General features: G+C 36.8%; 1 protein-coding gene across 1 annotated transcript in view; it reads right to left on the bottom strand.

Annotated features, from left to right (window-relative positions):
- Positions 1–13,580, bottom strand: part of Angpt1 (angiopoietin 1) — a 109,525-nt gene that overhangs the window by 13,933 nt on the left and 82,012 nt on the right. The window contains exon 8 of the mRNA XM_055626700.1: positions 3,139–3,269. Coding sequence (XP_055482675.1) covers positions 3,139–3,269 — 131 coding nt within the window. The remainder of the gene's footprint in view (positions 1–3,138; positions 3,270–13,580) is intronic.

The following is a 13,580-nucleotide window of genomic DNA, read 5'->3' as shown; positions in this document are numbered from 1 at the left end:
TGGGCATTCTCTCAGTCTCGGCTGTACCTGCTCTATCTTTATCTCTGCACATCTTGTAGACATGGTAAATTTTGGGTCAAAGAAAGGTTGAGACCATTTTTTAGCATACCCACACTACAGAAAGATCATAAGTAATTTCTTTAAAATAAGTCGCCTTCTCTTCAGTTCCTGCAGATGTCCATAGTGCGGAAGGCACCACCTTCCCAGCATTTCACTCTAACTGACTCCTGGATGCTCCATCTAAAGTTTTCTTTTTGTTCCTTATAATTCTATCATAAATATATTTTATATTTTATCTATAAAACTGTTATGGTTCAAAATTGTTCCATTCTTTGTGCATTATTTTTCTGACAATCTTTTTTTTTTAACGAAATGAGCTCTAACCTGTTCAGTTCTTTACTCTAGCAGTAGCTCGCTGTCATAAAATGTACTCATTAAGTATATTTTAGGTTGAAAAAAAGAATTAAGGAGATTAGGAAAGAAGGAAATGCTTTGTTTTGCATCTGTCTGCAATACCATGTGCTTTCAGTTAAGCTCATTTTTGATTCCAGTCGTTAACAGAGGAGGGTACCAATGGCACCACCACCTTCAACTCAAACCCTTCCATGTTCTTAAGAAAACCCTCCAGGGCAGCAAGTGAGCAGTGCATCTTACTTCAGCCTTGGAAAGTTTTAGCAGATGGCAAACTCCACAAGTTCTTACTTTCAAACTATGAAGACTCTCATTGCTTAAAAAAGACACTATCATGTAGGAGTGGTGAGCTCAAACAAGATTTATAAAGAAAAGGAAAGGAAAAGTCATTAGACAGTGAAATGGCTAATTTCTAAGGGAAAAGTTGATGGGAAACAGACAGTGGTGAGTAGTAGCTCTGTAGGATGTACGTTCCAGGCCATGCTCCAGTGACTTGGACAGCCATTGATAGCCATGCCTATGACTTCTAGTTCTCAGCTCTCTAAATTCCACAGCTTAGCTTTTCAGTGGGAATGGCTTTACAAGACCTGAATTTCTTCAGAAGGATATTTGATAGGGTAATGATGTTTATTACAAAAACACATTTACCTAGTCTAGTCCAGCCCAAGAAATAAGTGGAAAATTTCTCTTCCCAACGTATGTGTTTACTAGCAAGTAAGAAGCAAGTCCAAGAGTAATTATGGATGAAATAATCTGACAGAGTTCAATCATGAAGCAGAAGTAAGATCCTAACTCTGAGCAGTGGTGGTTTCTAAACAACAAAGAAAGTGTAGTTCCCTCTTTGCTCCTTGTTTGCATTTTTCTGACAGGAACATGAACACATGAACACTGAGGATGCCTTTCTAAGGACACATTTGAGAGATCTTACTGTTAGCTGTTCAAGATCTGTATTTACTAGAAAATATATCTGTCAAAATGCACATAGAGAATATGAAGTATATCTCAACACTCAAAACAGGCATGGAACTTGAACATTTAAGTCTTTGTATAAAGCTGCCAATAATTTTATTTATAGAACCAGAAGATTGAAAAAAGTCACATCTTTGGCTACCATTTTAAAATAATTCTGAGATTAATAATGCTGTTCCTTGGGTATAGATAATAGAGTTACTTGTAGGCAACTTGTATATGCTTGATGAGGTTGAATTATGATGCCCAAGTGACATATTCAGAGCTGAAGTAAGATAGTGAATATGATAAAGGCAGATTCATATCATGTGATCTTTAGTAATACACTTATATCGTACTGAAATAATGTCATTGTATGGCTTTAAGGGTTTTAGGCTTTAAGGCTGTGATATGATAGTATTAGGAAGGCAGGAGAATAGTCACAATGGCCTCTTCATGGAAAGATTACTTTAAAACCTTCACATTTTCTGTGCTTTCATAATGGGTGACAGAAATGCTAACTTAAAGTTTCATTTTACTGGATTTAAAATTTGAGAGCAATTTAAAGGATTAAAACTTACATTAATTCACCATGCACCACATTTTCCACTGAGTTCCTATGCATCACAATAGAGGAAGGGTAGTTTCTCTCCCTACTAACATGGCAAAGTTTTTTCTAGTGTAACACAGTAAGAATGTTAGAATGGTTGATGGAAAGGATATGCACTCTTTTATTAAGAGGAGGAATTAAACATTTGAGGGAAAAAAGAGTCATTAACATAGAGGTTTTCAGTTTTGTTTGGCTAACCCCTTTCCTGGGAGAACTTGCACTTTTCATGTTCTACATCACTGATTTGTAGGTTGGTGTTTTCTGCATTTCAGTCAATCATTGGAACAACTTCTGGAAGACTTTTTTATATGCTTATGGCATTTTAATAGTTCATGTTTTATATAAGCAACAATCAGGTAAGCACGAAGGCATTTTATCATGCAAAGTTTATAGCATTACTCTAGAGGAGAAATCAGCACAAGTTGTTATAATGGAACAGTAAAAGAAAACATAAGACAGAGAACATATCTGAATCTAGAAGGAGCCATTTTGCCTACCAGACTCTGAGAGTTGAGGAAAATTTCTGTTCCTTCTTGAACAAGAAAATGAGTGTCAAGTATGGAAAATGTTACAGCTATTTTAGTAGAAAGTTGCATCTTCTCTGACATACTCAAAATGGTGGAAAAGACTTGAAATTGTACAAAAAGTATTGACTTTCTTCTATCGCAAAACAATGCTATTTAATGGTGTCTCCTATAACAGCTAAAATATTTTTCAAAACCCTGGTGAAACTGGTTTGAATATATAATTTTTGGTTTAAGTACATATCTCCTTTCTGTCCTTATTCAATGTGAAAGCTTCATCAATAAGCCTGAGTGCATAATTGTAAAGCATTTGGTAAGAAGTAACAGTTTATATACCACTAAGAGCAAACTACAGATTATCTTAAAGGTATAATGCCTGCTATATCAAGCAGCCAAGTGAGTTCACTCACAGTGAAGCTTAGGACAGTCCCATCACAAATGAATGGGTGGGAGGAGGGGGCAAGGTTTGAAGTATGCCAGCAATGTCCTGCTCAAGAACAGGATAAATCCTTGTGCCAAGCTAAATGATCTCTAGGGACTTGCTCTTCAGTTTCATGACCAGATCATACCCTTTTTCTCAGTGATAAGAAACCCCAAACCTCAAAACAATGCATTCCAGCTTAGGGAAAGCCTGCTGAGACCTACCTCCTGTTAGCATGAGAGCGCATTTGCACATACAGTTGTCATTATCAGCATCCTTCGTGCTGAAATCAGCACCATGTAAGATCAGGCTGCTCTGTTTGCCTGCTGTCCCTGTGTGACCCTTTAAATATAACCTGTAGTGAAACAAAAAGAAAGATCAGCCACTTGGCAGACAACATGACCTAGAAGAGAAATTGTTGGATGTTTAATTTCTTTTTCCTCTTTTCTTTGAAGACAGCCCTTCCAACAAATCACTTTCAGAACCAAAAGTCAAAAGATTAAAGAAGGAGAGAAGAGTTAAAGATTTTTTGGGGGGGCAAGGCTCTGAATTATGAATGGGTACGATTCTCTGTGTCTCGAGCATGGTGGCTGGTGTTATTTGCTACGCATACAGGAACCTATGTCTCTGACAATGCAAGACACACAAAAACATGAAATTTATTCTTTTAGTTATTTGTTACCAAACAGAAATGGCAGACATGATGCTGTTATGCTACACAGTTTTCATATTACTTCAGCCACTCATAGTGAGACTCGCTGACAGAGGCTTTTTTGTTACAGGGCATAGAAACAGTGAAGGTGACCCCAACCTGCAAGTAACACCCACAAAACAAATGATTGCTAAGCACACCCTCTATGTCTCACTTTCTATGCCTACAGCCTGAGAGATTTCTTTCTAGTGACTTAACAAAAAGTATGTTCAAAACCCCAACAGTCGTTTGATCTTAAAAATGACACTATTTTAAGAACTCAATTTACTTTCCAGAAGCATTTCTTACATGTATTTGTCAAGAACTTCTAAAGGTGTGTGTGCAGAAACTCCTCAGATCCTTTGAGTAAAGTCCTGGTCAATGGGCCCAAGAAATTGGGTTTTTAATGACCATCCAAGATTACTGCAGATTTTCAGACTGTCTATGAATTATACATGGGAACCATGAGAAATCACAGAAGGTGTCTGCTTCAGCTTCGTGTCTGGTATTTAACCTCTTTCCTCCTTCACCTTTTACTTCCTGGAGAAAGAGAGCTTGTCCCGATTGATCCTTCATTTGTTTCCTGTGCCTCTGCTCATCTGCGCTACAGTAATCAGCATTGGCAGATGGTTTTCTCCCTTCCTTTCTTTCAACGTAGGAGTCTCTCCTACTGCACCCAGAAATGTTTCCTTCCAAACTGTGAATCTCCACTTCTTTAAATCACACCCACACATGGTCAGTGGTGATCAATACCTGCGTGAGTGACAGTAGAGTCTCCTAGGATCTTGACTACCTCTGGTAAGATAGGAAACAGTAGTGATACAGGTAAAATAAAAATTGGAAATATATAAATACATGTGACTTCTGTTTGCACCTAGATGTATGTACGATGTAATATTTTCTCCTTGTTTTATGATGCTTAATAATTTTGTTTTAGGAAATACCAGTACTGTTTTATTGGTTTTATGTTTAAAGATTTTTGTTTTGCAGATTTTTTAAGCCATAGTAAAATGTACAATGAAGTCCCATTCTATTTGTCTGGTGTCAGTGACTCAGAGCAGTACAAAGAGTTTCTAACTCTGATCTTCTGGCACTGAATGACCCCATTTAGCTTCTATTTTCAAATTCTGAGAGTCAGAATAAATGTCCTCTCTACTAATCCAGGAAATAAACCCACACTCTATTCTTGATGGTATGACATTTTAGTCTTCTTTCCTTCCCATTATATTATCTATTTTAAGTATATTTGTAATATCAGAATCATCCTTATAGAATTTCAAACACTAATTAGTCATAACCAGATTCTCCCTCTCTTCCTCTTCTTTAAAATATATTTACTTTTATTTTATATGCATGAGTGTTTTGCTTGTATGCATGTCTGTGCATCACACCTGTGCCTGGTGCCTGAGAATGTTAAAAGAAGACATCATATCCTTTGTAAATGGACTTATAGACAGTTCTGCACCTCCATGTGGGTGCTGGGAATAAAACCCAGGTCTTCTACAACAGTAGCAAATGCTCTTAACTACTAAGCCTTTTCTCCAGTCCCCTATCTCTTTCTTAAGAAAGAATCTTGGTGTTCATTTTGTATCTTTCAAAGTCATTTCTCTTTATGCAGAAATGAAAATTGAAATAACATTGCACTTTACAACATTTCTTTAAAATGTGAATTTTAAGAACTCTTTTATTACCATTTTCCCGGGCATCACATACTCTTCTCAGGCATCTACTTGGAAACTTCGGTATGAATGTACTGTTATATGTTTGAAAGAGCCTTTATGCCTCTCAACATATATGCAGGAATACATGCTGAAGTGAGAATAATATATCTAACGTCTAGCCCTGTCATTCCTCATAGGGAATATTTATTCCGGAAGTCAGGCTCACTTCCTTTTAGTCTTCCCAGTTCTATTTTGTCTAAATTTTTCAGTTTTCCAAAATACAAAACCATGTTCATTATTTTATGTGCACAGACTTTAAAAGGCTATGCCTGATTTCCTCTTAGTTCTTCTGTTTTTAGCGAATGATTCATTTGTATTATGTGCATAGCCAATAGAGATTAGGAAAGTAACTTGAAGCAAAATCATACTTAAGGTAATTTTTTCAGCTAACAGTTTTTTAAAGAAAAAAAAATCTAGTAAGATAAATGTTTTCTTGAGGTCTTGATAAACTTACAAACTACTATACCAAGAAACAAAGAAAGATGAGCCATAAAGGTCCAATATAAATAGCGGCATATAGTTTTGAATGATTTGAAGGTAGATGCAGGCTGGGAAGGTGGCACAGTGCATGAAGTACTTATGAAGACCTGAGTTGGGATCCCCAGAATAAACACAGAACAAAGTATGGCAGTATTGCCTGTCATCTGCTCCACTGAGATGGAAAGCAGAGGCAAGAGTTACCAGAAGCACACAGGTTGGTAGGCCAGTGAATGATAGAACACTCTCTCAAACATGGTGGAAGGCAAGAAATGACACCCAAGGTTTTCCTTTGATCTCCACAGTCACACACATAAACATATGCAACATATCATACACACACTCATATTTTATAAAATGTAGATGAGACTAGTATCTTGAGTATAGTAGATTTTTCCCTGAACAAGATGAGATGCATTAGTAATGTACCGGATGTGGTTCTCATCTCCTCTATGACTTTGTCCTTAGTATGTCACTGAAGGGGAGCTCATGATATGAGAAGAGATACTGGCTTTGATACTCATTCTTTTGCATTGGGAGACAGTGGTAAATTTTCATAAAATTAAACTTTTCCCAAAGTCATTCTTAAAATTTACAAAAAAAGAACAGCTGTGTTTCTGTGGAGTCCTACAAGGATCCTGGAGGAACTCAGGTCAAGAAATAGGCCTTTGCCCAAGGACTCGTTCTATCTTCACCTATTATATAGGTAATAGAGTAATAGTCGTTTACAAAATAAAAGTCAAGACTATCTTTGCAGCTGATTCTAGTGAAATTGAACTTGTAATGTGAGCCATTAACAATGACTCTTCTAAAATACCTCTATGGGAATCCTAAGCACTTATTTCTTTGTCCAGCCAGGGAAGAATTGGCTGGCATGAAGGATGTTATGTTAGGAAATTAAACTAAAATGCTCTTTGAGAGAAAAACATTTAGAGGAACTGAAATAATGAAGCAGGAAAGACTGTGAGTGAAGTACTCAACAAAAAAGAGGGGTGATCCAAAGGAGACAACTGCATTTGACCACAGACACAAGCAAAAATGCTGTTAAAGTTTCAGTCTTAAATTTTTCCTAATTAAGGAAAAAAATGCTTGTGAGTACAACACTGCTAGTCACTGTGAAATATATCAGCATTTGGGTCTTTTTTTCAATTACTATGTGAGGGGAAAATGAGTCCAATGGGTATACACTGAAATTAGTCACAGCTCTCCGGTTATCTGTGTAAAAAATAGAGCAACCCCTTCAAGTTCAGAAATTGCAACAAGTGGAAAGATGAAGTTATCACATTTCTTAGTGAATGCATGATAATAGTACAGGACAGCAGGCTTCCAAATATCTTTATGCATCATACAATAGCTTCAGTGAACAACTCTCTCTTTCTCTCTCTGTTTCTGTCTGTCTCTGTTTCTCTCTCTCATGCATCCTTAAGCACTAAGGTTTCTCACCAACCTCACTTTCTTTTCTTTGGAATAGGCATCCCAGTCTCATAAACAGACTTTCTCACTAATTTTTATCTACTAAAGAGACTTACATTCTTTTTAACGCTGTTTTTAAGATTCCAAGAGTAATTTTTTAATATATTTTTAATTACAGTTTATTCACTTTGTATCCCAGCTGAAACCCCACTCTCTTCCCCACCCAATCCCACCCTTCCTCCTTCCCTCATCTCTTCCCAAGCCCCTTCCCCAGTTCACTGATAGGGGAGGACCTTCTCCCTTTCCATCTGAACCTAACCTATGAGGTATCATCAGGACTGTCTTTCATAATCTTCCTCTGTGGCCTGGTAAGTTTGCTCATGCCTCAGGAGGAGGTGATCAAAGAGCCAGCCACTGAGTTCATGTCAGAGACAGCCCCTGTTCCCCTTACAGGGAAACCACTTGACCACTGAGCTTCCATGGGCTATCTCTGTGCAGGGGTTCTAGGTTATCTCCAAGAATGTGTTGTAGGAGACGATTAATATTTACTATTGGTTTATCTTCTGGTAAAGCTTGCTGTTAGTCCTTGGTTAGAGTATTAGTCTCAGAAAAGACCCCTGGGCCTAGAATTTTATTGTCTGTTGTTCTCCTTGTAGAGTTCCAGACCCTTCCAGGTCTTTCTGTCTCTCCCTTCTTTTATAAGATTCCCTGCACTGTACCCAAATTTGTCTATGAGTCTCAGCATCTATTTCAATACCCTGCTGGGTATAGTGTTTCAGAGGTCCTCTGTGATAGGCTCCTGTCCTGTTCCCTGTTTTCACCTTCTTCTGAAGTCTATCCCCATTTGCCTTTCTGAATGAAAATTGAGCATATTACCAAGGATCCTCCTTCTTGCTTAGCTTCTTTAGGTATATAGATTTTAGTATGTTTATCTGTATTGTATGTATAATATCTACTTATAAGTGAGTATATACCATGTATGTCTCTCTGTTACTAGAATACCTCACTCAAGATGCTCTTTTCTAGATCCTACCATTTACCTGCAAATTTTATGATTTCCTTGTTTTTAATTGTTGAGTAGTATTCCATTGTGTAAATGTACCACAATTTCTGTATCCATTCCTCCACTGAGGGACATCAGGGTTGTTTCCAGCTTCTGGCTATTATTAATAAAGCTGCTGTGAACATGGTTAAGTAAATGTTCTTGCTGTATACTTGAGCATCTTTTGGATATATGCCGAAGAGTAGAATAGCTGGATCTTGAGGAAGCACTATTCCTCAGAAAGCACCAGATTGATTTCCAAAATGGTTGTAGAAGTTTACATTCTCACCAACAATGGAGGAGGGTTCCCTTTTCTCTACATCCTCTCCAGCATGTGTTGTCACTTTAGTTTTTGATCTTAGCCAAAACAATGTAAGATATATGTATGACACATTGAAGCTTGCCCTTGAATCTTCAACAACAGACAGTGGGAACTATCAAACCTTAAGGTCTTAGGTACTCACAAGCAGAGTACATTTATATTTTTGTTTCAAGTTCTCTCCCTGTCACGACATGATGCATCTTGAAGAGCTGGGATGGATGGGAAAGGGAACTCCACTTTCTTAAGGAATAGGCAAGGGGAGAGGAGGTAGGGAGCGAGGGTGAGATTGGGAGAGGAGGAGCTTGGGGCTACAACCAGGATGTAAAGTGAATAAAAACTAAATTAATTTATAAAAGAATTTTTGAAAAGTCAAAACACAAATGATCTATTACAAAATGGGTTTGTGATTAGAACAGAGACTTCTCAATAGCAAAAAAAAAAAAAAAAAAAAAGATAGCTTAGAAGTATCTCAAAAATATTCATCATTCCTAAACATTAAGAAAATACAATTTGAAACAACTTTGAGATTTCATTTTTACCTAGTCAGAATTGCAAAGATTAACAAAACAATTGAAAACAAATACTAGAAGAAAAGTGGGGAAAAAAGAAGCCTCATTCACTGGATGCTGACCCTGCCACCTGCCCATGGCAACATTGGGTGGAGTTCCTGGAGCAGTGCTGGAGAGCTTGCCCTGGTACTGTGGATAAGGGAGAGTCAGAAGGCTGACCAGCCCAGCTACTACCCAGGTCCAGATCCAGGTCTCTGAATTGGCCCAATCTATATCACTGCGAATGGCTGGAACTTTTAAAAGGTCCAGTCTTGCTACTCCAAGGCTGCAGGATCTCAATGCCTTGGGGCAACAATGATATAAATAGGAGGAGGCCCAATGAGAATCCAAGATGGATGATGTCATAGAAGCCAAAGACGTCAAATTGGACCAATGTCTCATCACAATGAACATTTGCATGTGAAGATGCCTGGACAGAATGATATACTGTAGAACACATTGTGACATACTACACATTCCAAGATGAGATGTTTCTATGCTTTGGTGTTGTCGTTGTTGTTGTTGTGAGTGTGTGTTATTTGGGAGGGGGGGAGGTTGCAAGGGCAGATATGAGTGGTCAGGGAAATGAATGGGACTGAGGTGCATGATGTGAAATTCACAAAGAATCAACAAGAAATAAAAAAAATAATAATAATTGGTAAATTGGTAGAGCCACTCTGGAAATTAATATGGAGAATCCTCATAAAACTTAAAAAAACAAACAAACATATGACCAAGCTATACAACTCCTAGGTATATGCACAAAGGAATAAACATCCTCCACAGATAAGTACTTAATCATGTTCATTGTTGCTCTAGTTATAACTATTTACAGCAGCTAGAAAATGAAAGTAACATGCATTTCTTCAACAGATTGATTCACTGTAAAAAACACACTCATACACAAAACAAAAACAAAACAACTAAAACCAAACATTGAAATCATGAACTTTGTAGACAAATGGATAGAGCTATGAAAGATCATATTGAGTGAGGTAACCCACACCCAGAAAGACAAACCTCATAGTCTCTCATCTGAGCTTCCTAGTTCCAAATCTTCAGATGCAAGTAAATAACCTGGAGTAATTCCAGAACCCAGGAAAGTTAAAAGGGAACCATTTTAGGGATAAAGGGTAGAAGAGCTATAGAAGACACTATCAGGATATATAGGATCTGAGGAGAAAGTGAAAAACAAAAAAACAAAAAAACAAAAACAAACCTAGACTCTATTTAGGGAAAGAGAAGGAAGATAAATAATGAAGAAAGAGAGAGAAAGGTAAAATAATAGTAAGAGTGTCTGAAAAAGTCACAAGAAATCATATTAAGTATCTACTTTAAAGCACATATATATACATAAGTTTGGTGTATAAAATGTACCTATATACTTTAAATGAACAATTTCCATTGGGCTCACAATGCACCCCCAAAGGCCCAAAGAGTATCTAACAAACACCCCAACACCAGGTATGAGAAGCTCTATTTTAAGTTTTCTGTCATGAAGGTCCAAAAGGCTATTGATTTATTAATATAGGCTATTAGTTTGCCATTGGTGGTCCCCATACCATCACTGCAGGTGGAAGACAAGTTCCTATTGTTGAAGACACCATGCATTTCAGACACAGGGCCCAGAAACTTCTGAGCTACAGCTGACCTAAAAGCCTCCTCCCTGAGGAACTAGCTACCATGGTGCCAGAAGGTGCCATGTAAGCTTGCATAGGAGGGTAGCAATCAAGAATCTTACCTACCTATGATGCCAATGAACATAATAACCCAAGAATGCAGTAGTGGCATGCTTACTTTGTGGTCACCAACAATTCTCTAGTTAGACTTACGGCCTACTGAACAAGAATGAAGTCATGCCTAATACTGGAAACCTAGCCAACCACCTATGGCCAAGAATGTCATGGATCTTGGAGGAAAACCTACCGCCACCACTTTACTAAACCAGCATTAATCCCTACCAATATTTTTATATATTTTTCCTTATATTCACAGCACTGCTTTTTGGGAGGGGAGGCATTACGAAGAAATCTTGGAAAGTTATACAAATGATGAATATTGAAGGACAAAGGTTTATAAATGAAAAAAGTGATTACAAATTTGTTTTGGAAGATGTAGGGGACAGGAAGGTTTCCTACAAGGCTTCTGAAATTCTAGCATAAGTATATTTTGAAGTTATCTAACTTTAGTGAGTATTGAACTGGTCTGTGGTTGCGAATAGAGAAAGACTTAAGGAGATTATTCATAAAACACCCCACTAAAATGACTGTTTCAGCCCAAATGAGAAATAATAGCATCAAATTTTATGAAAGGATCTTTATCACATACATGTATCCATTCTGTTGGTTAATTTCCTTTGAAATCTAAGCATTGGATTTTTTAATCTGTTCCAACAGCTCCATACTATTTGTTAAAGAACAGAAGGTATGTGGTATTGAATCTTGGGATAGTAATCTCTGCTGGATAAGGATCCATAAGCCTTCTGTAACACTTTTTCACATGTTTGAGAAACAGTGTTTTACCAAACTCTCCAAAAGTAATAGGATCACTTACTTGTTCCCAAAAGCTTATAACTGCATATGTGAGAAAACGATAATAAAATGTATCAATGAAAGTCAGTGAACAAATGTCCATGAGAGATAGCGGTATGATGATGACCAACAGTCACAGACAGAACTCTTTGAGTAGAAGCAAAAGATCAAAAAGAAAAGCCTATGTGAGTGGGAAGACTAACTCAACTGACAGTATGTAGTTCAACGAATTCTTCTTCTTCTCACCCACACCCAGGAAATAACAAACAAACAAACAAATATACAAACTATTAGCTTTCAAAGAGTGAGACTATGTCACACAGTAAGTGCCTTAGTAAACATGGGTTAGGTGAATGACTGAATCTACATTAAACAAATATGCTTTGATGAGCAAGTGACTGGAGTAAAATTTGTAAACATAGTGAGATGGAGACATGGCCATTTAATACTGGCCTTCTCTGAAGGCAGTAAGATGAAGTTACTGATACTCTATACAGTCTAATATTATTTGAAAGAATAAACAGAATATTGGAATCAAAGAACAAGCAACTGAAAGTACATTTTCTGATAGCCTACCTAGTTTAAGGTCAACGTTATTTTGACTCACTCAAATGTCTATTCTTTAAGCAGAGCTTCAATCTTTTAAGAACTTTTAGGGTTCTCTTGTTGTTTAATAGAGTGTTTTCTTTCTGGAATGTAGAACACCTCTACTTGGTTTCTTTTCTTTACTCATAAAGGTTTCTGGAAACCCTAGAAAGATCCCCATGTAACCTCTCCTTTGATTCTCATGCCTACTTCCTGGAAAGTTTGTCACTATAAATCTTTCTTGACTGGAGTGAACTGTTTTTAGAGGGAATTGAGTCACTGTGGAATTACCAGTGGTCTGTTTATTTATTTATTTGTTTATTCATTAATTTTTTTAAATCTATTTATTTATTTATTTATTTTGCAGGACTCAGGTAAGCATGTTATTTAGTTTTGCATACTTTTAAAGCTGTGTTGTTGTGGGAGCAAGAGGGCAGATAAACTCTGGCTACTGAAGGTCCTGGGGTTCTTCACTGTATTAAAACTTCCAGAATCCTCCAAATACTTACCCAAAATGGTGACAAGCATCAAAAGCTCCAGTCTCATTTGCTCTCAGATTCCACAGGTGTGCTTTCTGTTATTAACTTTAAGTATTCATGTAAACATCATGTACTATTTCTTCTTCATCTCTACATAAGTTTCGATGATACACTTTTAGTATCTGTCCCATCACTTACTATGCTAACCAAATTAATTAAGCAACTACTTAAGACTTCTCAAATTTTTGAAACTATAAACACTGTCATAGCAACTCCTATTTTAACATCACACCAAAAGTCAATTCTCAGTGTTTCTCAGAGAAAGCCATGAAACTTGCATGATTTCAAAACTGATGATTATGTTTCCCTTCAAAGGAAATACTGACATGAAATGTTATTATCTTTGCTTTTCTTTGCAATGTGATGAGATTTTACCCTGCTTTGAATCTAAACACATATGCCCACTCAGATACATATACATATATTTGTGAGTTAAAGAAATAAAATCTTACTTTCCAAAGTTTAAAAAATTCAAAAATTCTCTGCTCTTAGTTCAAAATGAAACAGTTCTTCTAGTGTATCTTGTCTTTTCTAGTAATACAACACCAAATTTGAGAGTCAAAATAAATTATTTGGCATAAAATATTTAACTAGTCCTTAAAGTGAATTTCAATTCCCTTGAATTCTTATGTGAGTCACAGAATAAACTGTAAATGAATGGCTCTCTAGTGGGACCCTCTTTTGGTGTGTAAAATCTCAGGTCAATAGCCACTTCAAAGAATTATGGGTTTCTCTTTTACCAGAAAATAACTTAGAGCATTTTAAAATCTGAGATCTCAAATGTTATTTTGTAGTAT

Source organism: Psammomys obesus, unplaced genomic scaffold, assembly GCF_907164565.1.
Source record: "Psammomys obesus unplaced genomic scaffold, mPsaObe1.curated_primary_1811, whole genome shotgun sequence".
Taxonomy (NCBI): domain Eukaryota; kingdom Metazoa; phylum Chordata; class Mammalia; order Rodentia; family Muridae; genus Psammomys; species Psammomys obesus.
This window is presented reverse-complemented; position numbering and strand designations above follow the sequence as displayed.